The sequence below is a fragment of the Eucyclogobius newberryi genome, unplaced genomic scaffold, assembly GCF_026437365.1.
Source record: "Eucyclogobius newberryi isolate DKJ021-1_F unplaced genomic scaffold, fEucNew1.0.hap1 SCAF_20, whole genome shotgun sequence".
Classification (NCBI taxonomy): domain Eukaryota; kingdom Metazoa; phylum Chordata; class Actinopteri; order Gobiiformes; family Gobiidae; genus Eucyclogobius; species Eucyclogobius newberryi.
This window is the reverse complement of record NW_027315835.1, coordinates 2,546,459-2,574,244: the sequence shown is the minus strand read 5'-3', so window position 1 is coordinate 2,574,244 and position 27,786 is coordinate 2,546,459. Positions and strand designations below refer to the sequence as shown.

Below are 27,786 nucleotides of genomic sequence, written 5' to 3'. Positions count from 1 at the left end.
TACAACACAGAAGAATTAAAATAAAAGTCTCATCGCGTCGAGTCGGTCAAATTTGTCCAAATGAAGTCAGAATGTTAGTTTTTCCATTTCCCTTATGTCATTGCCGTCCTCGATCTTTGGTGATGTTTGTGTCGGTCATTTATTTTTTTCCTGCCGCCAAAAGTACAATCCAAAGGTGTATCCACGTACTGTGTCCATGGCAGGAGTTTGTTCCATCCTGTTTTAAAGCGTTTTTAGTTTCTTTTAGTTGTAGTTTGTCATAATAAACGGTGTCATTGCTTTGATCGTTTTTCAGGTTTGCAACAACAACAAGAACTGTCACTGTGAAGCTCACCGGGCTCCTCCTTTCTGTGACAAGGCGGGGTTTGGGGGCAGCGTGGACAGCGGGCCAATCAGATTAGCAGGTAACTGAATACTTTTACTAGTACTACTACGGCGGCTGCGTCTATAACTACCAATACTACTACTACTTCATCCCACTACACTACAACACAACAGCGACTATCAAAGCTTATTTTATGCACTAACAATGATCATAAATGAGCCAAAGGACACACATTACGCTAGATTAGCTTTTTGGAGCCGTTAATCGTGTTATGACTTTGTCCCGTCGTGAAAAAAGAAACGTCCCGGAGTCGTGTTTAGCTTCAGCGGCGCTTGTTTCATTAATCCCGTTAACGAGTTCCTCTCGCCCCGAGCCTCAAATTAGACTCTGTTTGAGTTTCCCCCTGAACTGTGACGTCGTAGGTGGAGCTCTGGTGGTCTCCGGCGCTAATTTTGAGTCCGCTAATCGTTTCCAGGCCTTTTTTGCCGTCAAACCGCGTTCATTACAGCCGCGCGCTCGTGTTAGCATGTTGGTCGAGTCGCTTAAAGGAGAACTAAGTCGCATTTTTATCGTATTAAACGCATTTTTGGGGCGTTTGGCGTGCCCGTTTCTGTCTCTGGGCGGAAAACCAGACTTTTCAACATTGCCAAGGTCGACCTGAAGAGAACTCCTCTGAGAAACCCTGACTCTTTTTATTTGTCAGTGTTTAATGTGTTTGTTTGTGATTATACTGCTTTATTTCAATAAAAAATAAGTATTTTCACAAGGGACCTGCAGGAGAAACTCTCTTTTACTCTTTCTTTCTTTTTCTTTTTTTTGTGTGGTTATTCCGGCTGCTGCCAGTAGATGGCGCGCTGACGCTAAATCCCAGTATGTGGAGCGCTGCTTGCAATAATGATAATAACCATAATAACATAACATAATAAACAGAAGCTACAGCAATTTAGTGACTTTGACGATCTTAATAACCTTTTTTATAATAAATAAAACGTCTTTTATTGTCCTCGCCGCCGTGTCCAGACCACAGCAGCGCGATGGCGGGCGCGCTGGTCGCCCTCCTCCTCGTCCTGGGCGCCGCTCTGGTTTTCTGCCTGAAGAGGAAGTCTCTGCTGGGGCTGATGTTCACCAGCAACAAGGGCCCGCTGGAGAAGCTCAGGTGGGTCACGCCCAGGCACCGAAAAAACGCTAAAGTACCGAAAAAACACAAACTAACTTCAAGGATTCAAGTACTTACACGATGAGGCGGTCGAGGACAAACCGGGCGACGGGTCGTGTACGTTTCGCAGTAGAATATTACAGTACACGCCGAATACAATTACTATCTACTGTGACTTTTCTGGTGTCCAGAAGTCGCACCGGAGTATAAATCGCACCGGAGTATAAGTCGCACTGGAGTATAAGTCGCACCGGAGTATAAGTCGCACCGGAGTATAAGTCGCCCCGGAGTATAAGTCGCACTGGAGTATAACTCGCCCCGGAGTATAAGTCGCACCGGAGTATAAGTCGCACCGGAGTATAAGTCGCACCGGATTATAAGTCGCACCGGAGTATAAGTCGCACCGGAGTATAAGTCGCCCCGGAGTATAAGTCGCACCGGAGTATAAGTCGCCCCGGAGTATAAGTCGCACCGGAGTATAAGTCGCCCCGGAGTATAAGTCGCACCAGCCATAAAAATGCATTATAGAGAAGAAAAAGAACATATATAAGTCGCACTGGAGTATGAAGTGTGAAAATAACAAATAATATCACATATAAGTCGCTCCGGGGTACAAGTATAAGTATATAAGTATAAATATAAGTATAAGTCGCACCCCGGCTGAAAGTATCAAAAAAGGTGCTGAAAATACAGTATCTTTCTTAGGTTTATCAAATGAGAGGTGTTTTTTTGTGCTGTGCAGTTAATCATTTGGAAGAGCTGTGCCATTAATCAACTTTTAATTATTAGTACATGTATTGTTTAAATCACCCACAAAACGAAAAAGAAAAAAATCTATTCTGAATAATCGAGTTTTGTGCAACTTTTCCGATCTACTTTAAAACATGCCCTCACTCGGGAATAAATGACTATAAATCAAATGTACATGCGTGCGAATCACCCACATACAGATCCCTCCGCCGTGCCACAAACAGATCCCTCCGCCGTGCCACAAACAGATCCCTCCGCCGTGCCACCCTCTGCCGTGCCACAAACAGATCCCTCCGCCGTGGCTCGGGCGCCGTGTTTACCGCATAAATGTCGCCGTTATTGGCAGCGCCGGGTCGTGGGTGCGCTTCACGTTCGGTCACGCTCGCGCCCCGTAATCCGTCTCGTTCAGACATTAGCATAAGTGTTACAGTCTAAAGTGGCACAATGAAAGAAACTAATTATGAGCAATTTTATCTCTGCCAGACGCTCAACGCAAATCTGTTTTTCTCTCCATCGCTGAGAGTTACGCACTCGACACATTATCCACTGTGTGTGGACGCTCTGGTGGCAGAGCCGGGTACTGCAGCTGTGAACTCCAATGTGTTTGATTATGGTTTTAATTTCAGCTTAAATACTGTTTATAGCACAGTATGTATATATATATATATATATATATATATATATATATATATACACATGTGTGTGTGTGTATGTTCACGATGGCACGAAGCTCATGGAAATTTTGACTACTTTTGGACTAAACCAGGGCTAAACCAGGACTAAACCAGGACTAAACCAGGACTAAACCAGGTCGAAACAGGAATGTGAACCACCCTCAATTGTTCGATTTCTAACTAAAACAGAGTGAAATCACTTTATTATATTGCATATTCTTAGTCATTTTCACGTTTTTCAAGACATTTTACAGGGTTTTCTTCAGATATTCAGTTTGACGGTGTAGTTACTGAGCACAGGCAGCGCGGGTGTGAAAACTCTTCTCTCATTGTAAGTCTCTGTTTTGTTGCGTCCTGCAGGTCAGTGAGCGCGGGTCTGAGCGGAGCGTCCACTCCAAACGCTGCTCCTGCAGTGAGCGCCGCGTCTCCTTCTCGACCTGCTCCTCCTCACTCGCCCGCCATCTTTAAGGTACTTACTCCTTATTAACCTCATTAACCTCATTAACCTCATAGTCCGTTATTATAATATGTATCACCCAACGCTTCATAATGTAGAAAAGACTGTGTCCAGTGCGATTATTGAAGTCAGTAAAAGGATGTTGAGTGACCGATGGTTTGTCCAGGGGCTTTTTTTCCACATAATGTCCCAGAATACTTCACTTTTACATGTGTTTGTCTGTTGTTTTTTTAATTAAGAAAAAACACCATCATGTCTATCTTATGGGCAGAAATAGTTTAATATGAGTCAAATATGATCTATTATGTTCCACAATACATCCAATTACACATCATGTCATTGTACGTCAACCATTTGAATTAACTCATACAAACCTGTCAGTGGTTTATGAAACTGTGAGCACTTTTAATCACTTGATGAAGTTAATTGCCTTTTTGTCCCTCTTCAAGTTCAGAGATAACCTGTCATCACTGTCACGTCATGTGGACAAGTAAGAACCATGTGTTTTAGCTTTATTCTTCTGTGTTACAAGAGATGACGTTTATTTTAACAAAAAGAAGACGAAAAAAAGCAGAAAATGGCTCAAACAAAGATGCAGTATTTGTCTTTTCTTTTGGTTCATTTTAGCCCCTCAGTCTTAGGGGCCTATTTTTCGTTAAACACCTTTAAAATTGTCCCATTTCAAACTGAAGCTGTTCCTGAACCTTCTAAAGCGTCTAAAGACTGTCGTGTTGGACTCTGTTCTCTGTTTTACTCTAATCATAAGTAGAAACGAGCTGCACAGAGGAAAACACATTCTAAATTGCTCTGAGTGACACTAGTTTGAGCTTTTATTGGGTTTTGACAATTCTCTTTTAAAAGCTGAAGGTAAATTCAGTAAAAAAATTGTTTTAGGGACTTGTAATAAGCAAATCTATGTAAAAGTCTCATTCATGTTTCATTTTATCTTCGGGTGTTTTATTTACTTGTGGATTTGGGGAAATAAGTGGGTCACATTTTCTTATGTTCAGCATGTCAAGCAGCTCCAGAGTTCCCTTTTATCAGATGGTGGACAAAATGGAATAAATAAGGAAAATGTCCAGACTTTGGACAAACAAAGACTGTTTACATTGAGCACTAAATATCATAGTTTCTTGTCTTTTGCTTTGTCTGTTTCTATCTACCGTATTTTCCGGAGTATAAGTCGCATCAGCCAAAAAATGCATAATAAAGAAGAAAAAAACATATTTAAGTCGCACTGGAGTATAAGTCGCACCAGCCAAAAAGTGCATAATAGAGAAGGAAAAAACACATATAAGTGGCACTGGAGTATGAAATGCAGTTGCAAGTGTAAAAATAGCAAATAATATCACATATAAGTCGCACTGGAGTATAAGTCGCACCAGCCAAAAAATGCATAATACAGAAGAAAAAAACATATGAAATGCAGTTACAAGTGTGAAAATAACAAATAACATCACATATAAGTCGCACTGGAGTATAAGTATATAAGTATAAATATAAGTATAAGTCGCACCTCGGCCAAAACTATGAAAAAAGGTGCGACTTATAGTTAGGAAAATACGGTAGTTTTGTTTTGTTCCCCCCTGTTCTGTCTTATATATTCCAAAACTGAAAAATAACCTAATAATAATAAATAAGGAGATGATTGCATAAAATTCTTTACTTTGATCGTTATTGAAATTAATTTAATATGTCTTCGTTATTCAAATCAAATATATATTTATTCTTGCGCAGTTGAATCCATGTTTTTGACACGCAATCATTTTAACTTCAGCCGTTTCCATCACAACATTTTGCTCATTTATGAAGACATATTTCCTCTATGACTGAACCTAAAGCATCTGTACGTTGTAACATCTGAAGTGATTGAAGGCTTAAGACTTCGGGAGGGGTTTTGGACTCACTTATATTAATCTAACACAATTCCCACTCGCACCAAACGTCGACCTGTTCAAATCCAATTAAAGGATCCCCGCGCGTCCCGATGGCGTCCGCTGGGAACGATGGGCGGTCCGCACGCCTATCGTTTTTATCATCGACGACGGCCCGTTAGAAGCTGATTCATCTCACAAACATGGAGGGCTAAAGTGTCTTAGAGCACGATGAAGACTGAAAATCCCCCTGTAACAAGCTGTAAGCCCCGCCTTAATCAGTCCATCCCCGCCCTGACACGTCCCGTAATGGAAGGTGACCCGTGATGGATTGGCCCGCTGAGCGACTGCGCCTCTCGCTCGACGCTCTGCGCTCGCGACGCGGATCAGGCAGGCCGCGGCAAGCTAGCAACGATTTCCAGTTAGCGGCGTGTGGTTTTGATTTGGCGGCGGCGGCGAGGAGGAGGAGGAGGAGGGGAAGGTCGATGAAAGGCGAGTGCAGGTGAGGTCATCGTACAGCTGTAGGGCGTCGCGTTGAAGTATGAGCGAATTCGGGCTCGTAATGGAGGAGATCGCATCTGGCAGAGGCTTTAATGGCTAGCAGACGTTTGGCTAGCAGACGTTTGGCTAGAAGACGTTAGGCGCGGCGCGTGGCCCGGGGTTCGGCTCGTCCCGTATAGGTTTTTGTGAAATACTGAAACGCTCTTGGACGCTGAAGTTTGCGTGTTCTGCCTGTGGTTCGGCTCAGTCGTCCCGTCAATCAAACGTCTAATCCTGTCGCTGCACCTGATTTTAGATGGATAGATTTACTTTATGAATCATTATTTAGCATCTTAACTGCGATGAGTGCTTTTCACAACATCCTGTGGCCAGACCGAGTTCCATCCTTTTTATTTTTATTTTTTACAACCCTTTTTTACCGTCTTTTTTTCTGCCACAACCTCCATTTAGCTTTTTTTTAGCATTTTAAAGTTAGTTAGGTTCAGGAACAGTTAATTGGGTTAAATTTAAGGCTTTGGGACAGGTTTGCTAACCGGGTCTGGTTAGAACTGCCTTGTGTCAAGCTAACAACAACTAGCATATGCTAATAGCGCATTTCCTGGTTTTCTGAGAATAAAACGCTCTATATTTAAACGCAGAATGCACTAAGTCTGACCCACAAAGAGCTGCTTTTACAACAAATCTGTAGAAAAACAAGTACATGGAAACAAAATAAAAATGGTACAGGCTTTAATTAGGCTGAAGCGCTAATTAAATAAACTCTAAAGAAGGATTTCAGAGTTCAAGTGTGAGTGAGAGATTCCACTGACATGAATGAGGTTGAGAAGCTCGATTTCTTTGTAAAAAGGTCCAGTATAAAGCGAAATGATCCAACCTCCCCCGTCCCGTCGCGAGTCAAGGTGACAGTTGGTCCCCCCTCGTCTTTTCACAGTTCCTCAATCTGAAAGCTCCGCGCAGCAACCAAACTGTACCAACAAAGACACGCCTTTCTACAATAGCGGGATACAAACTGCGTGGAGAGGACTTTTGTGATCCAACCGGTCAAGAATCAATAAACTATTGTCGTGAACGCTGCACGTTCACGGTGTATCACGCCCCGCAGCTTTAGAACACAGGAGGTCGCTTGAGTTTAGATGTACAGAAGGTAAGCTAACTGCGGCGCGCTATTGTCGCGGAGAAAAGATACACGGGGGAAAAGTTGTTCCATTTGTAGTAGTGAAAAGAGACGTTTGTGAATGGAGCTCGGGGCCAATCCGAGCGCTCTGGGGGACACAAATCCTCCAGAAACCAGACCCCACGACCTCCTCAGCCGCACTTTCAAATCCTGCATTCTCAGAGTTTGTTCCCAGGAGCAAGTCTGTCTCGTTATTAATGGAGAAAAAAAGAAATCGCCTAAAAAGAAACGTCGTTAATGTTGTTTCTGAAAAGTGAGCGAGGGCCTGACAGCAAAAACAAAACCAGTCTCTTTTTTTATTGTAATGAACGCGTTTTGCCCAAAGACGCGAGGATTTACGACGTGGTGTGTGGGGTCTGTGTCCGCCCCCTCTTTTTGGGTTTCGAAGGTCACCCAAAGGTCACCCAAAGGTCACCCAAAGGTCACCCAAAGGTGCAGCGAGCGCTTGATTTACGCACTCACGACGACCTCCAGAGCAGAACAGAGACGAGACGAGAGACGAGCGACACGAGGCAGATCGTGTTTGAATTGAGGAAAGATTTAAGGAGGATTCACAAAGCAAAGATGGCACTTGAACGCTTTGTACGTTAAACACGGATAATGAGTTGTACTTTATGTCGAAATTGCCTGATGAAAAGAACATGAGGAACATCTTTTGGAACGAGGTGTAAAGCTGAGACTTGGAGTGTCCATCAGCCTCGTCTCTCTGCGTGTGTTTGTCATCGTTTTAGACTCATCCTATTCTTTCTTTACTCGAAAACAGAAACGGTTTAAAATGTCAGTTTTAACCTTCGTCATTTAGGTGGAAAGGTTTGCAAAAATGTTTCATGTGTACATTATTAAGCCTATTTTGTGTACATATTCAACCTATTTTATGTACATATTTAACCTATTTTGTGAACATATTTAACCTATTTTGTGTACATATTTAACCTATTTTGTGTACATATTTAACCTATTTTGTGTACATATTTAACCTATTTTGTGTACATATTAAACCTATTTTATGTACATATTTAACCTATTTTATGTACATATGTCACCTATTTTGTGTACATATTAAACCTATGTTATGTACATATTTAACCTATTTTATGTACATATTTAACCTATTTTATGTACATATTTAACCTATTTTGTGTACATATTAAACCTATTTTTAAAAATGTTTTATTCTTATTTTTTTTAATCGTATTAAAGCTTATTGTTTTTTTTTATCCATACTAGACTTAAAGACTTAAATTGTTCTTCTTTTGACTTATTCGTTGTTCATTGTTTTATGTTGCACTGAATCACCAAGACAAGTTCTTATGTTTGTGAATTTTGTTCATTGACAATTTAAAAAAAGCTTTAAACCTCATTCTGATTCTGATTCATAACTTTACATTAGACAGATGTGTGTAAAGTGTAAAACCTGCCGTAACTCGATGTTTCTCTGTAACTGATCCGATTCCTCAGGTTTATCAGCAATTAAATGTGTTGTGTGTCTCGTATTCACTTTAATGACTAAAAGAGACTGATTTAGATGTTTATTTGATGTTTATTTGATGTTTAGAATGTGAAAAACGCAGTAGCATCACAAATACGAGCAGGTAGCGGAGCAGAAATGTCCCACACTGCACCTTTAACTGTAAAAGTCTGTGTAACATGCGTCGAAAGCTGTTTGATTGTTCTACCTCTTCTTTTTCCCTCCTTCAGCCCGACCCGTTGGCCACGCCCGCTCCGTGCCCCTCCCACAGCCTGCGCAGACTCCCTCAGTGTCCGCCCCTGCACCAGGGCCGTCCCCCCGTCCCGCTGTCGCTCGCCCTGTCCCTGTCGCCCGGCCCCGTCCAGCCCCGGCCGCCCCTGCCGCCTCCGCACAGAGCCCCGCCCCCTCGCCTCCTCGGCCCGCACGGAGGCGTGTCGGCGAGGGCTGCGCCCCGCCTTAGCTCCTGCAGGATGGTCATGGTCAGTCAATACAACACATCTGTTTTATACTCAAATGTTTTTGGAATATATATATTATTTTTTCTAGTTCAATGTATTTATTTTTCCTTCTTCTTCTTCTTCTTCTTCTTCTTCTTCTTCTTCTTCTTCTTCTTCTTCTTCTTCTTCTTCTTCTTCTTCTTCTTCTTCTTCTTCTTCTTCTTCTTCTCCTTCTTCTTCTTCTTCTTCTTCTTCTTCTTCTTCTTCTTCTTCTTCTTCTTCTTCTTCTTCTCTTTTTTCTTCTTCTTCTCTTTTTTCTTCTTCTTCTAACACCTTCAGCTACATGAAGTATGCTAACGCTAGCACCTTCAGCTACATGACGTATGCTAACACTAACACCTTCAGCTGCATGACGTATGCTAACGCTAACACCTTCAGCTACATGAAGTATGCTAACGCTAACACCTTCAGCTACATGAAGTATGCTAACGCTAACACCTTCAGCTGCATGACGTATGCTAACGCTAGCACCTTCAGCTACATGACGTATGCTAACGCTAACACCTTCAGCTACATGACGTATGCTAACGCTAACACCTTCAGCTACATGACGTATGCTAACACCTTCAGCTACATGACGTATGCTAACGCTAGCACCTTCAGCTACATGACGTATGCTAACGCTAGCACCTTCAGCTACATGACGCATGCTAACGCTAACACCTTCAGCTACATGAGGCACAGACAGAACTGTGGTAAGTGTCTGGTATGTCAGCGTAACATATGAACAGTTATTCAGATAACTATAGCATAAAGAACATGCTAACAGATAACTATAGCATAAAGAACATGCTAACAGATAACTATAGCATAAAGAACATGCTAACAAGTTTAGCAAAGCATCAGTTTTACCCCAAATCACTAAATCCACTGAATTCTTCTTCCTCTGTGTCACTTCTAAACAACTCAACAAACTCCAGAGGAAGAGGAAGTGCAGATTCTTCTTCTGCGTCGTTTACAGCCTAGAGCGCCCTCTTGTGGTTGTCAGTGTGAAAATAACGATTAATATCACAGATAAGTCGCTCTGGAGTATAAGTCGTATCCTATCCACTCATTGTTCACAGCAGATTCCTTCATGAGACACGTTTGAGTGACTTGTGGACAACAATAACACTCTAGTCAAGGAAAAATGCATCAGGGCGAATGTTAAGTAAGTGATAAATACATAATAAATCAATCCATAAATGAATAATACAAAAATAGATGGGCTGTTCACGATACAAACCTGCTTATGAATAATAAAGGCAGAAAGAGATGAACAGAAAGAGATGAAGGAACGAGGAAGCTCTTTGGCCCTGGCAGTTTGACAAAGCCTGGATGGTGTTAAATTACAGTTTAAATCTAAAATAAAACAAACAATGGAAAAACACATTTGCATTCTAAATATATCCTGTAGATAGTTTACATATAAGAGAAATGCACTGCGAGGTTTCTTTCCTGACATGTTTTTACAGTACATCCCAAACAAGACAACGAGTCGAGTTAAACTGTCTGAAAATCCATGTCGAGGGTCCAAATTGTTGCACGGCCAAGATTTCTGTCTCGGAGCTTGAGAAATAGTCGTCTTGAGCAATCGTCTTATATTACTTTACACAGCCAAGAATCCATCTCGTCCTCCCGCGTCTGCGCTTCAGCTAAAAGCACCAAAAGCACTAATCTAATGATAATGTTTGTGTTTAGGACGCTCACGTTTGGTCCGGTTTAGCCTCATTTAGACTCATTTCAGCCAAAGAAAGAGTGTCATAGTTTAAAGTGTGACAGGTTTTTACGGTGTTCTAATTTTGACTTTATTTGGTGTATTTGTGCCTGTTGTACATGTACATTATAGTTTTACACCGATCGAGCAGGTGTTTGTGGAGAAAACTTTGAAACTGTAAACAGGAAGTGACATCACACCAGGGAAACTCGCTCCAGTCAAAGTTTGTACAGAATTTACACAAAGAAACAACTTTTTAAACTCTTTAAACATTAATTCAATAAAACAAAGTCGCTCTCACATATTTTTATGTGTCAAATAAAAATAATTGTAACATTAGATGACTTTTTTTGCCCCGGTGTTTTCTGGGTAATTTGCTCGTGTGATGTCATCGATTGCAAATAGGAAGTGAAATTATAAACTTGGAAAATGTGCTTTTCTGTGATAAATTTTTGAATATTTTTCTAGCAAAAATGTCTTAACTGCATTTTAGTCCAAACTGTCACTTTAAAGGTTTTAGTCATAAATATTATTCTTGTGTCGGCTCAAACTGAAAACCCTTCGTTATTTCCACGCTGTTACATTTGAGACTACCATATTTTCTGGACTATAAGTCGCACCTTTTTTCATAGTTTTGGCCGGGGTGCGACTTATACTAATTTAATAATTTATACTATTATACTTATACTCCAGTGCGACTTATATATGATATTATTTGTTATTTTCACACTTGCAACCGCATTTCATACTCCAGTGCGACTTATATATGTTTTTTCTTCTCTATTATGCATTTTTTGGTTGGTGCGACTTATACTCCAGTGCGACTTATATATGTTTTTTCTTCTCTATTATGCATTTTTTGGTTGGTGCGACTTATACTCCAGTGCGACTTATATATGTTTTTTTCTTCTCTATTATGCATTTTTTGGTTGGTGCGATTTATACTCCAGTGCGACTTATATAGGATTTTTTCTTCTCTATTATGCATTTTTTGGCTGGTGCGACTTATACTCCAGTGCGACTTAAATATGATTTTTTCTTCTCTATTATGCATTTTTTGGTTGGTGCGACTTATACTCCAGTGCGACTTATATAGGATTTTTTCTTCTCTATTATGCATTTTTTGGCTGGTGCGACTTATACTCCAGTGCGACTTAAATATGATTTTTTCTTCTCTATTATGCATTTTTTGGCAGGTGTGACTTATACTCCAGTGCGACTTATACTCCGGAGAATACCATATATATATTTGCATGTTTTAGTCGTATAATCTCCTGTAATGAGCCTCCTCCGTGTGAAGCGGCTCGTTTTGTCCTCTCAGATGTCTCCGTTTCCTGTGGTTTGTCTCACCCACGTGTCACGGTGGTTTTAATGAGCGGAGATGACGGGACGGTTACCGCGGCAATAAGTGAACGTGAGGAACGAGGTCGGCCGTTAGCGAATGGGAAAAGTGTGTCATAGTCGTGTCTTATGCAGCTGGATCAGTTTAATGCAGTTTGACTGAATCACAGATGTGGAAGTCGATAGATACAAATACTTGGACATTTGGCATATTTTAAAATATTAAACCACTACTACTGTTTTTACTTTACATACGGTTTATTGCCTGGACTTGTTAATGAGTAAAACCTTCGATGATGGCGTCGTTAAGTGATGATGTCAGCACTATTCGTTATAAAAAGTTAAAACTGCAAAAATAACCCGATGTCTTCCTCTAGAAATCATTTTTAGACATTTATTATTATTATTATTATTATTATTATTGTTATTGTTATTGTTACTATTAATATTATACATATTTTTATAATTATTATGCTATATTATTATATTGTTATTAATATTGTTTTCCATTATGAATATGAATTAATTAATAAAACATGCTAAAAATAGCTCGACTCACTGATGTTCTATAGTTTCTGTTCCTCATTTATCAGGTTTAGACAAAGTTTGTGTCAATGGAACTGTAGTAGTTGCAGTAACAGTAATGGTAGTAGTCTTTCTAGTAGTAGTAGTTAGTAGTTGTTGAAGTTTTAGTTGCAGTTGTAGTTGTAGTTGCAGTTGCAGTTGCAGTTGTAGTTGTAGTTGTAGTTGCAGTTGTACTTGTAGTTGTAGTTGCAGTTGCAGTTGCAGTTGTAGTTGTAGTTGTAGTTGCAGTTGTACTTGTAGTTGTAGTTGCAGTTGTAGTGGCAGTTGTACTTGTAGTTGTAGTTGTACTTGTAGTTGTAGTTGTACTTGTAGTTGTAGTTGCAGTGCTTGTAGTTGTAGTTGTAGTTGCAGTGCTTATAGTTGTAGTTGTAGTTGCAGTTGTAGTTGTAGTTGTAGTTGCAGTGCTTGTAGTTGTAGTTGCAGTTGTACTTGTAGTTGTACTTGTAGTTGTAGTTGTACTTGTAGTTGTAGTTGTACTTGTAGTTGTAGTTGCAGTGCTTGTAGTTGTAGTTGTAGTTGTACTTGTAGTTGTAGTTGCAGTTGCAGTTGCAGTTGTAGTTGTAGTTGTAGTTGCAGTTGTAGTTGTAGTTGTACTTGTAGTTGTAGTTGCAGTTGCAGTTGCAGTTGTAGTTGTAGTTGCAGTTGTAGTTGCAGTTGTACTTGTAGTTGTACTTGTAGTTGTAGTTGTAGTTGTTGTTGTAGTTGCAGTTGTAGTTGCAGTTGCAGTTGTAGTTGTAGTTGTAGTTGTAGTTGCAGTTGTACTTGTAGTTGTAGTTGCAGTTGTAGTTGCAGTTGTAGTTGCAGTTGTAGTTGTACTTGTAGTTGTACTTGTAGTTGTACTTGTAGTTGCAGTTGTACTTGTAGTTGTAGTTGTAGTTGTACTTGTAGTTGTACTTGTACTTGTAGTTGTACTTGTAGTTGTACTTGTAGTTGCAGTTGCAGTTGCAGTTGCAGTTGCAGTTGCAGTTGTAGTTGCAGTTGCAGTTGCAGTTGCAGTTGTAGTTGTAGTTGTACTTGTAGTTGCAGTTGTTGTTGTAGTTGCAGTTGCAGTTGTAGTTGTAGTTGCAGTTGCAGTTGCAGTTGTAGTTGCAGTTGCAGTTGCAGTTGCAGTTGCAGTTGCAGTTGTAGTTGTAGTTGCAGTTGCAGTTGCAGTTGCAGTTGCAGTTGTAGTTGTACTTGTAGTTGTAGTTGTAGTTGTAGTTGCAGTGCTTGTAGTTGTAGTTGCAGTTGTACTTGTAGTTGTACTTGTAGTTGTAGTTGTAGTTGTACTTGTAGTTGTAGTTGTACTTGTAGTTGTAGTTGCAGTGCTTGTAGTTGTAGTTGTAGTTGTAGTTGTACTTGTAGTTGTAGTTGCAGTTGCAGTTGCAGTTGTAGTTGTAGTTGTAGTTGTAGTTGCAGTTGCAGTTGTAGTTGTACTTGTACTTGTAGTTGTAGTTGTATTTGTACTTGTAGTTGCAGTTGCAGTTGTAGTTGTAGTTGTACTTGTAGTTGTAGTTGCAGTTGTAGTTGTAGTTGTACTTGTAGTTGTAGTTGTAGTTGTTGTTGTAGTTGCAGTTGTAGTTGCAGTTGCAGTTGTAGTTGTAGTTGTAGTTGTAGTTGCAGTTGTACTTGTAGTTGTAGTTGCAGTTGTAGTTGCAGTTGTAGTTGCAGTTGTAGTTGTACTTGTAGTTGTACTTGTAGTTGTACTTGTAGTTGCAGTTGTACTTGTAGTTGTAGTTGTAGTTGTAGTTGTACTTGTAGTTGTACTTGTATTTGTAGTTGTACTTGTAGTTGTACTTGTAGTTGCAGTTGCAGTTGCAGTTGCAGTTGCAGTTGTAGTTGCAGTTGCAGTTGCAGTTGCAGTTGCAGTTGTAGTTGTAGTTGTACTTGTAGTTGCAGTTGTTGTTGTAGTTGCAGTTGCAGTTGTAGTTGTAGTTGCAGTTGCAGTTGCAGTTGTAGTTGCAGTTGCAGTTGCAGTTGCAGTTGCAGTTGCAGTTGTAGTTGTAGTTGCAGTTGCAGTTGCAGTTGCAGTTGCAGTTGTAGTTGTAGTTGTACTTGTAGTTGTAGTTGTAGTTGTAGTTGCAGTGCTTGTAGTTGTAGTTGCAGTTGTACTTGTAGTTGTACTTGTAGTTGTAGTTGTACTTGTAGTTGTAGTTGTACTTGTAGTTGTAGTTGCAGTGCTTGTAGTTGTAGTTGTAGTTGTAGTTGTAGTTGTAGTTGCAGTTGTAGTTGTAGTTGTAGTTGCAGTTGTAGTTGCAGTTGCAGTTGTAGTTGTACTTGTACTTGTAGTTGTAGTTGCAGTTGCAGTTGTAGTTGTAGTTGCAGTTGTACTTGTAGTTGTTGTTGTAGTTGCAGTTGTAGTTGCAGTTGCAGTTGTAGTTGTAGTTGCAGTTGTAGTTGTAGTTGTAGTTGTAGTTGCAGTTGCAGTTGTAGTTGCAGTTGCAGTTGTAGTTGCAGTTGCAGTTGCAGTTGTACTTGTAGTTGTACTTGTAGTTGTTGTTGTAGTTGCAGTTGCAGTTGTAGTTGCAGTTGCAGTTGCAGTTGCAGTTGCAGTTGTAGTTGCAGTTGTAGTTGCAGTTGCAGTTGTAGTTGTAGTTGCAGTTGTACTTGTAGTTGTAGTTGTAGTTGTACTTGTAGTTGTAGTTGTACTTGTAGTTGTAGTTGTACTTGTAGTTGTAGTTGCAGTGCTTGTAGTTGTAGTTGTAGTTGCAGTGCTTATAGTTGTAGTTGCAGTTGTAGTTGTAGTTGTAGTTGCAGTGCTTGTAGTTGTAGTTGTACTTGTAGTTGTAGTTGCAGTTGCAGTTGCAGTTGTAGTTGTAGTTGTAGTTGTAGTTGCAGTTGCAGTTGTAGTTGTACTTGTACTTGTAGTTGTAGTTGTATTTGTACTTGTAGTTGCAGTTGCAGTTGTAGTTGTAGTTGTACTTGTAGTTGTAGTTGCAGTTGCAGTTGCAGTTGTAGTTGTACTTGTAGTTGTAGTTGTACTTGTAGTTGTAGTTGTACTTGTAGTTGTAGTTGCAGTGCTTGTAGTTGTAGTTGTAGTTGTAGTTGTAGTTGCAGTTGCAGTTGCAGTTGTAGTTGTAGTTGTAGTTGTAGTTGCAGTTGCAGTTGTAGTTGTACTTGTACTTGTAGTTGTAGTTGCAGTTGCAGTTGCAGTTGTAGTTGTAGTTGCAGTTGTACTTGTAGTTGTACTTGTAGTTGTAGTTGTTGTTGTAGTTGCAGTTGTAGTTGCAGTTGCAGTTGTAGTTGTAGTTGTAGTTGCAGTTGCAGTTGCAGTTGTAGTTGTAGTTGTAGTTGCAGTTGTACTTGTAGTTGTAGTTGCAGTTGTAGTTGCAGTTGTAGTTGTAGTTGTACTTGTAGTTGTACTTGTAGTTGCAGTTGTACTTGTAGTTGTAGTTGCAGTTGCAGTTGTAGTTATACTTGTAGTTGTACTTGTAGTTGTAGTTGTAGTTGCAGTTGCAGTTGCAGTTGTAGTTGCAGTTGCAGTTGTAGTTGCAGTTGTACTTGTAGTTGTACTTGTAGTTGTAGTTGTAGTTGTTGTTGTAGTTGCAGTTGTAGTTGCAGTTGCAGTTGTAGTTGTAGTTGTAGTTGTAGTTGCAGTTGTACTTGTAGTTGTAGTTGCAGTTGTAGTTGCAGTTGTAGTTGCAGTTGTAGTTGTACTTGTAGTTGTACTTGTAGTTGTACTTGTAGTTGCAGTTGTACTTGTAGTTGTACTTGTAGTTGTACTTGTACTTGTAGTTGTACTTGTAGTTGTACTTGTAGTTGCAGTTGCAGTTGCAGTTGCAGTTGTAGTCGCAGTTGCAGTTGCAGTTGCAGTTGTAGTTGTAGTTGTACTTGTAGTTGCAGTTGTTGTTGTAGTTGCAGTTGCAGTTGTAGTTGTAGTTGCAGTTGCAGTTGCAGTTGTAGTTGCAGTTGCAGTTGCAGTTGCAGTTGCAGTTGCAGTTGTAGTTGTAGTTGCAGTTGCAGTTGCAGTTGCAGTTGCAGTTGCAGTTGTAGTTGTACTTGTAGTTGTAGTTGTAGTTGTAGTTGCAGTGCTTGTAGTTGTAGTTGCAGTTGTACTTGTAGTTGTACTTGTAGTTGTAGTTGTACTTGTAGTTGTAGTTGTACTTGTAGTTGTAGTTGCAGTGCTTGTAGTTGTAGTTGTAGTTGTAGTTGCAGTTGTAGTTGCAGTTGCAGTTGTAGTTGTACTTGTACTTGTAGTTGTAGTTGCAGTTGCAGTTGTAGTTGTAGTTGCAGTTGTACTTGTAGTTGTAGTTGTTGTTGTAGTTGCAGTTGTAGTTGCAGTTGCAGTTGTAGTTGTAGTTGCAGTTGCAGTTGCAGTTGTAGTTGTAGTTGCAGTTGTACTTGTAGTTGTAGTTGCAGTTGCAGTTGCAGTTGTAGTTGTACTTGTAGTTGTACTTGTAGTTGCAGTTGTACTTGTAGTTGTAGTTGCAGTTGCAGTTGTAGTTGTACTTGTAGTTGTAGTTGTAGTTTTAGTTGTAGTTGCAGTTGCAGTTGTAGTTGCAGTTGCAGTTGTAGTTGCAGTTGCAGTTGTACTTGTAGTTGTACTTGTAGTTGTTGTTGTAGTTGCAGTTGCAGTTGTAGTTGCAGTTGCAGTTGCAGTTGCAGTTGCAGTTGCAGTTGTAGTTGCAGTTGTAGTTGCAGTTGCAGTTGCAGTTGTAGTTGTAGTTGCAGTTGTACTTGTAGTTGTAGTTGTAGTTGTACTTGTAGTTGTAGTTGTAGTTGTACTTGTAGTTGTAGTTGTACTTGTAGTTGTAGTTGCAGTGCTTGTAGTTGTAGTTGTAGTTGCAGTGCTTATAGTTGTAGTTGTAGTTGCAGTTGTAGTTGTAGTTGTAGTTGCAGTGCTTGTAGTTGTAGTTGTAGTTGTACTTGTAGTTGTTGTTGTAGTTGTAGTTGCAGTTGCAGTTGTAGTTGTACTTGTACTTGTAGTTGTAGTTGTATTTGTACTTGTAGTTGCAGTTGCAGTTGTAGTTGTAGTTGTACTTGTAGTTGTAGTTGCAGTTGCAGTTGCAGTTGTAGTTGTACTTGTAGTTGTAGTTGTACTTGTAGTTGTAGTTGTACTTGTAGTTGTAGTTGCAGTGCTTGTAGTTGTAGTTGTAGTTGTAGTTGCAGTTGCAGTTGCAGTTGTAGTTGTAGTTGTAGTTGTAGTTGCAGTTGCAGTTGTAGTTGTACTTGTACTTGTAGTTGTAGTTGCAGTTGCAGTTGCAGTTGTAGTTGTAGTTGCAGTTGTACTTGTAGTTGTACTTGTAGTTGTAGTTGTTGTTGTAGTTGCAGTTGTAGTTGCAGTTGCAGTTGTAGTTGTAGTTGTAGTTGCAGTTGCAGTTGCAGTTGTAGTTGTAGTTGCAGTTGTACTTGTAGTTGTAGTTGCAGTTGTAGTTGCAGTTGCAGTTGTAGTTGTACTTGTAGTTGTACTTGTAGTTGCAGTTGTACTTGTAGTTGTAGTTGCAGTTGCAGTTGTAGTTATACTTGTAGTTGTACTTGTAGTTGTAGTTGTAGTTGCAGTTGCAGTTGCAGTTGCAGTTGTAGTTGTAGTTGCAGTTGCAGTTGTAGTTGCAGTTGTACTTGTAGTTGTACTTGTAGTTGTAGTTGTTGTTGTAGTTGCAGTTGCAGTTGCAGTTGCAGTTGTAGTTTCAGTTGCAGTTGCAGTTGCAGTTGCAGTTGCAGTCGCAGTTGCAGTTGTAGTTGCAGTTGTAGTTGTAGTTGTAGTTGTAGTTGCAGTTGTACTTGTAGTTGTAGTTGTACTTGTAGTTGTAGTTGTACTTGTAGTTGTAGTTGTACTTGTAGTTGTAGTTGCAGTGCTTGTAGTTGTAGTTGTAGTTGCAGTGCTTATAGTTGTAGTTGTAGTTGCAGTTGTAGTTGTAGTTGTAGTTGTAGTTGTAGTTGCAGTGCTTGTAGTTGTAGTTGCAGTTGTACTTGTAGTTGTACTTGTAGTTGTAGTTGTACTTGTAGTTGTAGTTGCAGTGCTTGTAGTTGTAGTTGTAGTTGTACTTGTAGTTGTAGTTGCAGTTGCAGTTGCAGTTGTAGTTGTAGTTGTAGTTGTAGTTGCAGTTGCAGTTGTAGTTGTACTTGTACTTGTAGTTGTAGTTGTATTTGTACTTGTAGTTGCAGTTGCAGTTGCAGTTGTAGTTGCAGTTGTAGTTGCAGTTGTACTTGTAGTTGTAGTTGCAGTTGCAGTTGCAGTTGTAGTTGTAGTTGCAGTTGTAGTTGCAGTTGTACTTGTAGTTGTAGTTTTTGTTGTAGTTGCAGTTGTAGTTGCAGTTGCAGTTGTAGTTGTAGTTGCAGTTGCAGTTGCAGTTGCAGTTGTAGTTGTAGTTGTAGTTGCAGTTGTACTTGTAGTTGTAGTTGCAGTTGTAGTTGCAGTTGTAGTTGCAGTTGTAGTTGTACTTGTAGTTGTACTTGTAGTTGCAGTTGTACTTGTAGTTGTAGTTGTAGTTGCAGTTGTAGTTGCAGTTGTAGTTGCAGTTGCAGTTGCAGTTGCAGTTGTAGTTGTAGTTGCAGTTGCAGTTGCAGTTACAGTTGCAGTTGCAGTTGCAGTTGCAGTTGTAGTTGTAGTTGCAGTTGCAGTTGCAGTTGTAGTCGTAGTTGCAGTTGTAGTTGTAGTTGTAGTTGCAGTTGTACTTGTAGTTGTACTTGTAGTTTTAGTTGTAGTTGCAGTGCTTGTAGTTGTAGTCTTTGTTGTAGTAAAGTAGAAGTATTAACAGCAGTAGTAAAATGAACTCTGACTCTGGACTTGAGCTGGATTGTGATGTTTCTCCTGCAGAAACATGTCTCTGTTATACAAATACCACACACTGTAAGTCGCCAAAATATGAGCTGATTCTGAAAGAACTCGATGTGTTGGACCTGGAACTTGACTTGGACTTGTAGAGTTGCAAAACAAGTTGGAGTAGTAGCAGTAGTAATAGTAGTAGTATCTGTTGTAGAAGTACGCATGTATTCATTAACTTATGGTCCTAAATATTGCTCCTCCATCGTTAATACTTCAGACTTTGAGTCACGCGTCACGTCACGTATCTGGAGGATCGTCTCATCTTCCGACGTCGAGAGAGAAGTTCAGACCGTGATTGATGGAACGTCGATCTGTCGTTCGCTCCGTCGCCCAAACTGAACTTTGAATTCCGTTACGCCACTTTGAGCGAAAGCGCCGACGTGTTCTCCCCGTCGCCGGGTTTGGTTCACGTCTGTTCGATGTGTGAAGTGCGAGGACGAGGTCATGAGTCGATGAAGAGCAGATGGAAGAAGATAAAGAGGATACGAGGCCTCGGAGACAGATGTGAAACATGTGGGGGCGGGGCTTCCATTGTACCCGCGTAACAATGACGTATTATGATTTTCTCTAGTATTTAGTATTGAACGACAGCAAATGTAGAACTTTATTGTTCATTCTGCTCGTTGTAAAGCGCAGAGTTGACCTAAAGCAGCTTAAAGGGGCTCTCAGGGTCAAAATGAAACCAGTGTGCGCTGTCGACGTCTTAATTGTGGAGCGTTTTGTTTGTTTAGAAAGCGGCAGATTTTCATTTACGTGTTTATTGATTTTGAAGACATTTTTAACCCCTGTTTGTCTGACCAAGAATGTTTTATTTACAGTTTTTTTACAGTTTATTTTTTCCCCCCTCCGTTTTTTTAATAATGGAAACATAAAATATGAAACACAACCAGAGTTTAAACATGTATAAATAAATAATAAATACATAATAAATAAATAATAAAGACATAAATAATACACAAATAATACATAAATAATAAATAAACAATACATAAATAATATATATATAAATAATAACTAAATAACTAAATAATAAATACATAAATAAATAATAAAGACATAATTAATAAATAAATTATAAATACATAATTAATACATAATACATAAATAATACATAATACATAAATAATAAATACATAATAAATAATAATACTTAAATACATAAATAATATACAAATAAATAAATAATAAATACAATTAATAATGGCAGAATGACGAAACAAATACAATTGCGACAAAAAAAAGTCCAAGATTTAAGTGCCATTTAGTCCAAAATTCCTTAAACTTTTCAAGAATATTTTTTTTTTTTTTTTAACGTAAGTGTGTATTGGAAAGTAGGTGGGGATAGGGGGTAGGTGAACACAAACATTTTCTGTGCACTCGAGCCTCAAATGCAGGACGACTCAAACCTCATGAATCAATCAAAAATTGCATTAAAGGAATGATGAGGGAACACGAGACACGAGCTCGTAGTCGTGGCGATGCACACGTCTAATGCCATGCTGTGGAACATTCCAGGCGCAGCAGTCACAGTGCAGTCCTGGTAAAGTTACACGGTGCAGCTTTAAGGACGTGTGGTTGTTCTGTGGAATAAACCAGTGGTGCATGAACTCTTTGCTCCAGATGTTTCATTTTTTATCATTAATTAATTTGGGAAGTAATTAAATGTTTTCCCAAATGGATCGATTGGAATTAAAAATCACAAACCTCATAATGATTGAAATTAGATTAATTTTGTTCCCAATTTTGAGACTTGAGTTCATATTTAAAAATGAATCATGACAGAGGAATAACTGTTTATCTCCTCAATAAAAAATGCTTTTTAAAACGTCCTTTATTCCCACAAATATCTGCTTTCACCATAGTCTGTGTTGAATAAAAGACATTTTCATGAACTGTTTACGTTTTAAAGGGGACAAAGTCTGCTAAATCAAGTTTTATGTAGTATAAACTTTGTTAAATTGGTGTTTTGTCTTCACTTCTTTACTCTGAGTTCTAGTTTGATTGATTCCTGTATGTTTGAGTTAATCCTGTATTGTCCTGCCAAAGAGGCTGGAGCGCTAATAAAATAATATTAATATCACCATCCCCCTATCCCCACCCACATCGCTGTATTTAGTTACGCTTATTTGTTTTAAATTTAAAAAAAAAATAGTTTTTCAAGTAATCCATCCATCCATTTTCTACCGCTTGTTCCCTTTCGGGGTCGCGGGTATATTTTCAAGTAAAATATATAAAAACAGAACTAAAAAAATAAATACATTTAAAAAACACGATAAATAAGTAAATAAATAAAAACAAACAGAACACGACCAGAGAGAAAAATAATAGACAAAAAAAAAAGTTTACGGTACAATTATTTCAAAAATTTAAATAACATCTTTTCATGTCATTGGACCTTTTTATTTAGTTACGCTTATTTATTTATTTAGTTATTTATTCTATTTTTTTGTAAAGTAAAATATATGAAAACATATATTGAAAAATGTATTTATTATTGAAAAATAAATACATTTAAAAAACACAAGATTAAAAATAAAAAAATTAAAAATAAAAAAAAAATAAAAAAATGTCTACTATACAATTATTTCAAAAATGTGAACGTCCCATCGACACCTTTTCATGTCATTGGACCTTTTTATTGACCCATTTTAGATCAATATTGTTTACAATGAACAAAAGGTAAAATAATGATCTCCTCATGTCACTTTAAAGACTAAATACCTGAAAAACACATACTACGTCTCCTTTAAGGTAAACACAAATATAATGTATTCAGAAACGATCCTCCACAAACGCTTGACCACGCAGACACAGAGCGCCCCCTGGTGGATGTGTGACATCACTGTCTTCTCTCTGCAGGAGCTGGAGAAGCCCAGCCCCCCTCAGAAGCCCCTCCCCGCTGACCCTCGGGGAGCGCGCCTGGTCCGGGGCCCCGCGGCGCTCCAGGGGCATCGCGTCTCCGTCTCGGGACTCGCCGCGGCGTTCGGGGCCAAGCCTGAAGCGCAGAGGCCCGTGCGACCCGCCCCTCATCCCAACAGGCACGCCCCCCCCCCACTGTGTGCTTATAAATACTTTGTGATGACATCATCTTATTCAGCTTCATTACTGCAAATCCTGTTTTATTTTTATTTGCACATTTTCTCTGACAAATTAAGACTAAACTACTACACAAAGACTTCTAATACTTATGCTACTTTATTTAAAGTTGCTGCTATAATACTACTTACCAGTACATTACCAGAAAGTATTTGTACTAGTGCTGCTCCTAATACTTCTTTAGTACTGCTACTGCACATTGTCTGCCTTCTTTTTCTACGTATTAAAGCAAGAATACTTCATTAACTACAGTATTCAAAGGAGCACAATGTTAGCTTCTCCGCTCGTTTCCATGGAGATCTTATTGCTTTACATGAAATCAGTTACGGACATAAAATGGAGTCGTCAAAAACACCGATCGAGCAGGTGTTTGTGGAGAAAACGGTGAAAAGTCTGTAGAAAATGACAGGAAGTGACATCACACCAGGGACAGGAAGTGACATCACACCAGGGACACTCGTTCCAGTCAAAATGTATCCATAATTTACACAAATACACAATGTTTTTAACTCTCTGAACATGAATTCAACAAAATAAAGTCGCTCTCATAAATTTGTTTTTTGTCAAATAAAATAAATAGTGACTTTAGATGAGTTTTGGCCCAGTGTTTGCTGGGTAATTTCCTAGTGTGATGTCATCAAAATTTGCTATTCTGTTTAAAAACTTTTTTTTTTTTTTTTCAAAATTCAAAATATATTTATCTTTAACTGCATTTTAGTTGAATGAGTCGTCCTGTAGGGGGCGCTGCAACACTGATATTTTCAAACACGTTACAATAAACATTAGCTGTAAAATAACATAAAAATACATTTCAGTATCGCCTTTCTCTTTAACATGATTTTATTTTTCATACTTATTTATTATGACTCTTTGATTTCTTTGTCAAAATCGCTCCATAAATTCACTCCTTTAAAAAAAATCCTAATGTTTACGGGTATATGTTTGCTCTGAGAATACTTAGATCAGCAATATCATGAATTTGTCATACTTTTAAGTTGAACGAATAGTGGATTTAATGGATCTCTGTGACAACCGTAACTGACAATTCTCAAGGCTCTTTTTTGTCAAATAAATGTCTCCACGGTAAATCGAATACGGGACAATTATTGACTTGTAAAACGTTAATAATGCTGTGCTATCCAGTAAAAACTGAACTTTCAGCAGCTCCTGCACATTTAACATATAATATAAGTTTAAATACGTTTGAAATTCTGCTAAAATAATCGACATAAGTCTGCCCCAAATAAATTGTCGGTTTGCTGTAACCCGACCCAACATTTTTCAAGCGGGTCGGTCGGTAAATTCTTTTTTTTTTTTTTTACTTTTTGAAGGCAAAAAAAGAGATCAAAATTTTGCAATTTTTTGACTCGGAGTGAGTAAAAAAATATTCGCCGTGTCGAATATTTTGACTCTAGGAAAGACCGGTCGGTGAGTTGGCGAAATTGTTGAAAATGTAAAAAAAATTATGTTTTTTTAACAAAATGCAGATATTTTTTTTCCAGTCAGCTAGTTTTATGCCGGGTCGGTCGGGCTACGGCAAACAAACATATTATTTTGCTCAGACTAACGAGACTTTCTGTTGCAGGTCGAGCCCGAAACAGCCTCCCACGTTACCAAAGCCGTGTCTGATCAACATCACATACAGCTGAGCCTCTGGACACGACTGGACCAAAGGGACCGTGTTGTTTTTACTCTTTTTGCACTAAAAAAAACCTCCTGGAAAACCTTAACTTTTCTGGCGCCGCTCGGACCGCGGAGCCACCGCCGCCGCCACCGCCGCTCGTTTCCCGGTGCTCGTTTTCTTTATTATTTTTTTGTCTCTTTAACAAACGGTGCTACAACGTCTGAGCTCAGGTATCTTTATTTATGACGTATTTATTACCACGCAGTGCACTGTGCCAGACACTTTGATCAACGTAGCAACAGGTTTGATTTTTTATGAGAATTTTTACGAGAAAATCTGTGAAATTGTGTTTTTGATTAGGATTTTTTAAATTAAGGAATGTGTAACAAAAGATACGTTCAGTTCACGCCACTCATTGTATTATCCCGTGATGTTTGACATTGTTTTAACTTGACGGACATGGGGGAAAAGGCGTGCGAGACCGCCACTTTGATGGGTCGCGGCTGTGGAACGTTCCGGTTGGTGAAAATACCTGCAGGAGGCGGGGCCAAAAGTGTTGCAGGTAAATCAGTATTTTTAATCGGCGCGCGAATTATATCATCACACAGTTTTAGCTCTCGTATTGTGATAAATCGAGCGGAAAAACCCGTAGGACCGACCTCATTCGCGTCTCCGAAACGCCGCGCGTGTTAACGTATTAGCTTGTTAGCGTCTGAGTGAGAATCGCGTCCTTTTTCACAGGTGTTTAGCCGACGCCGACTCAAGCAAACGCTTGAGTGTAGCCCAGACCGGAACGATGTGTCAAAGCCAATGTTTGGATTCGGATCGAGCGTTTGCCGCGTCACGACATCGTTCCCTCGTCAAAAACAAAGTCGTATTTAGCTTCATTTACCACTTTCACCCACTTTGCGTACTTGCTTCGCGCCTCGGATTTGACGCCGTTTTAAATTCCCCTGAGGTTAAACGTCCGAATGAAACAAAACACAGCTCCAGGTACAGCGTGTTTCAATGAAGAAATAATGACGTAGCACGGTGGCTAATCGCTCATAGGAAATTTAGCCTACATCAGGTGTAGCTACATTATTAGCTCATTGAATTTGCTCTATATTTTCATAGGTCAGAAACACACACATATTATACACTAATATTGGGACATAGCAAACCTTTAAAACAACATTTGCCTGTGGGGACTGGTAACACATGGCCTGCGGCCCGGTTTTGGGCCCCGGGATGGGTGTTTGGGGACCTGGGTCCATGTAAATGAGACAAATGAACGCATTAGGAAGATGATGACATGGTTTTTGGTTTTATACTGCAAAAGGAAATGACGAGCGATGCAGTGGAAGGGAAGAGACCTGAGATTAAAAAAAAGGGCTGAAAGAGTGAAAAATTATTTGAAAAATGTTTGCTGATTTTATTATGTGTTTTTAAACCTCATCTATCCCGGATTACCACAAATAATGACGAACGGCACAGACTAAAGCGTTGAACCACCATCAGACCAAGTGTGTTTTTCCGTTTTCATCTGCCGAGTCCATGAAAGTTGCTGAGTGACAAAATAAACCAGTTTCAAATCATTTGAGCGCCGGCGAACTGGGATTATTGGTCGCAAATGTCAAATGTTTGTGTTTGAAATTGTATTTTTCGCCTCGACGCCTTTAATCGCATGAGGTCAGCGCTTTTGTTTAAGTCGTTAAATTTGGAGAAACAAACAGGAGAAAGTAAATGAATTGGCTTCACTTCACATAAAGACGTTTTTAAAGACTTTCGTTTTTCTCACGTCGGGACATAAAGATCACTTCTTAAATTTGCACCTAAATTAAAAAGAAAATTCAAATTTTTGTCTTTTTAATTGTGATGGTAATTTATGTTAACAACATAAATAACACACAATTTAAATAAATAAATACATTTTAAGCCAAAATTTAGGCTTAAAATGTATTTATTTATTTATTTCAATTGTGTGCATTATTATTATTCACGTTTCAACTCCATAAAATGAGTCAAAATGACTAATTTTATACAGCATTATTATATCACTGTCTCCAAACAGTTCTGTACCTGAATTATTCTTTTTAAAAATTGTTATCACATAAACGTCCTCTGCCTGTTCAAAATTCACTTTATTTCAGTTTCTCGTTTCCGTCACGTTCTCGTTTCCGTCGCCGTCGCCACTTCCTGAACGAACGTGGTTTTGTCCGTCGCGTTACGGTCGATCACACGTTTCCCAAGAATGTTTTTTGTAAAGACGATTGTTTTCTGTTTTGGTTGAAATCCTCCACGTGTCATGATTTTTGAACGCTACAGTTGCTTTAGTAAAAGAGATCAAACATCAGACAAAGACGTGTGTTTTGTTTCGAGCACAACACGATCTAAAGTGTTTCTCACATTTACTTCAAAATAACGTGTTCTTCTTGGAGTAATTTTCAGACTCCACTTTTGTTTTGAAGTAGCAATAATCTTACTTTAGTTTTAATTAATAATTGGATGCATAATACTGCACCTTTCATGACCTCCAAAGCGCTTCACTGTTCGTTATTCATTCACTCCTGATGATGCCACGGTGCGATTGTAGCCGCAACTGTCCCGGGGCAGACTGGCGGAAGCGAGGCTGCCGATCTGCATCATCATGTGCCCCGCCCCCCCCCGAGCCGACCACCACCGACCAATGGCGCTCGCCGGATTCAAAGTGTCTCTAAGTGTCTCGCAGAAGGACACGAGGACAGTTTGCACGAGAGCCGCCGTTGCCCGCCGGTGGCCCATCCCAGTACTAACCGGGGGGCCCCGCCCTGCTTAGGCCCCGCCCTGCTTAGGCCCCGCCCTGCTTAGCTTCTGACGAGTGGGTGTGGCCTGTTTTGGGAGGCGTGTTCCCTCTGTGAGTGAGTCCGACAATAGCTTTTTGTCGACCATAATAAATGAGTTTGAACGCTTGTGTTTCTGGCCCCGCCCCTTCAAATATGATCGTTTTATGGATTTTTGTGTCTATTTTTTCAAAATTCCAGATTGTGTGGGTTATTCTAATTTTTTTGTCCTTCCACTTACATCAGCTTCTCTTAAACTTCTTTTAAATCCGATGTCACGTCCAGAGTCATTCTCACTTTTCTTCACAAACACTTTTCAATTAATTATTTTTTGCAGAGAATAATCATAATAATTAACACTCTTTTCAAGCAGATATCTTATGTTGTTCCTTTAAGATTTAGCTCATCAAAAATATAAAGAATAATGTAGGATTAACATGTTTAAACAACCAAACTAACGTGAAACTATTTCCTTTTATGCTTGATTTGTGAAGAATCTGAGGAGGGGCCCCAGCAATGCCCCCGAGGCCCCCAGCAATGCCCCCGAGGCCCCCCCTTTGGGAGCCACTGGTCTACTCTAGACCTGTAGTATTTATTTTAGTAGTGTACCTTGTAATATTTGCAGGATTAATATAAATGTTTGTATCACCAGAAGTAACATTTTCAGAACATGTTCTGACTCATATCAGAAGGTGGATAGAGCCATCTGCTGGTTTTATACTGCAACTGCAGGTTTGTTAGCTCTTTTCCTTTACATATTAAAGCATTTATTTTTGTATTTTTTGTACATGTTTCACTTTCATTTGCTTCTGTGATATTTTTATCCACAGTTATTTCTGATTCACCTTCATGACCAGGTAATGGTTTGTGTCAGCGGAAAAATGGACCTAGAACACGTTCATTTCCCTGTGACGTGGCACCAGATGATACTGTCCAGCAGGGGGCGATCAGGGGGCGGTCAGGGGGCGGTCAGGGGGCGATCAGGGGGCGGTCAGGGGGCGGTCAGAGGGCGGTCAGGGGGC

At 39.5% G+C, this 27,786-nt stretch overlaps 1 protein-coding gene across 1 annotated transcript in view; it reads left to right on the top strand.

Annotated features, from left to right (window-relative positions):
* Positions 1 to 23,988, top strand: part of LOC140369454 (disintegrin and metalloproteinase domain-containing protein 12-like) — a 153,168-nt gene extending 129,180 nt beyond the window's left edge. Inside the window, exons 17-22 of the mRNA XM_072456802.1 lie at positions 296 to 404; positions 1,346 to 1,481; positions 3,266 to 3,374; positions 8,610 to 8,858; positions 22,103 to 22,281; positions 23,925 to 23,988. Of these exons, the coding sequence (XP_072312903.1) occupies positions 296 to 404; positions 1,346 to 1,481; positions 3,266 to 3,374; positions 8,610 to 8,858; positions 22,103 to 22,281; positions 23,925 to 23,988 (846 nt within the window). The remainder of the gene's footprint in view (positions 1 to 295; positions 405 to 1,345; positions 1,482 to 3,265; positions 3,375 to 8,609; positions 8,859 to 22,102; positions 22,282 to 23,924) is intronic.
* Positions 23,989 to 27,786: the final 3,798 nt, after the last annotated feature.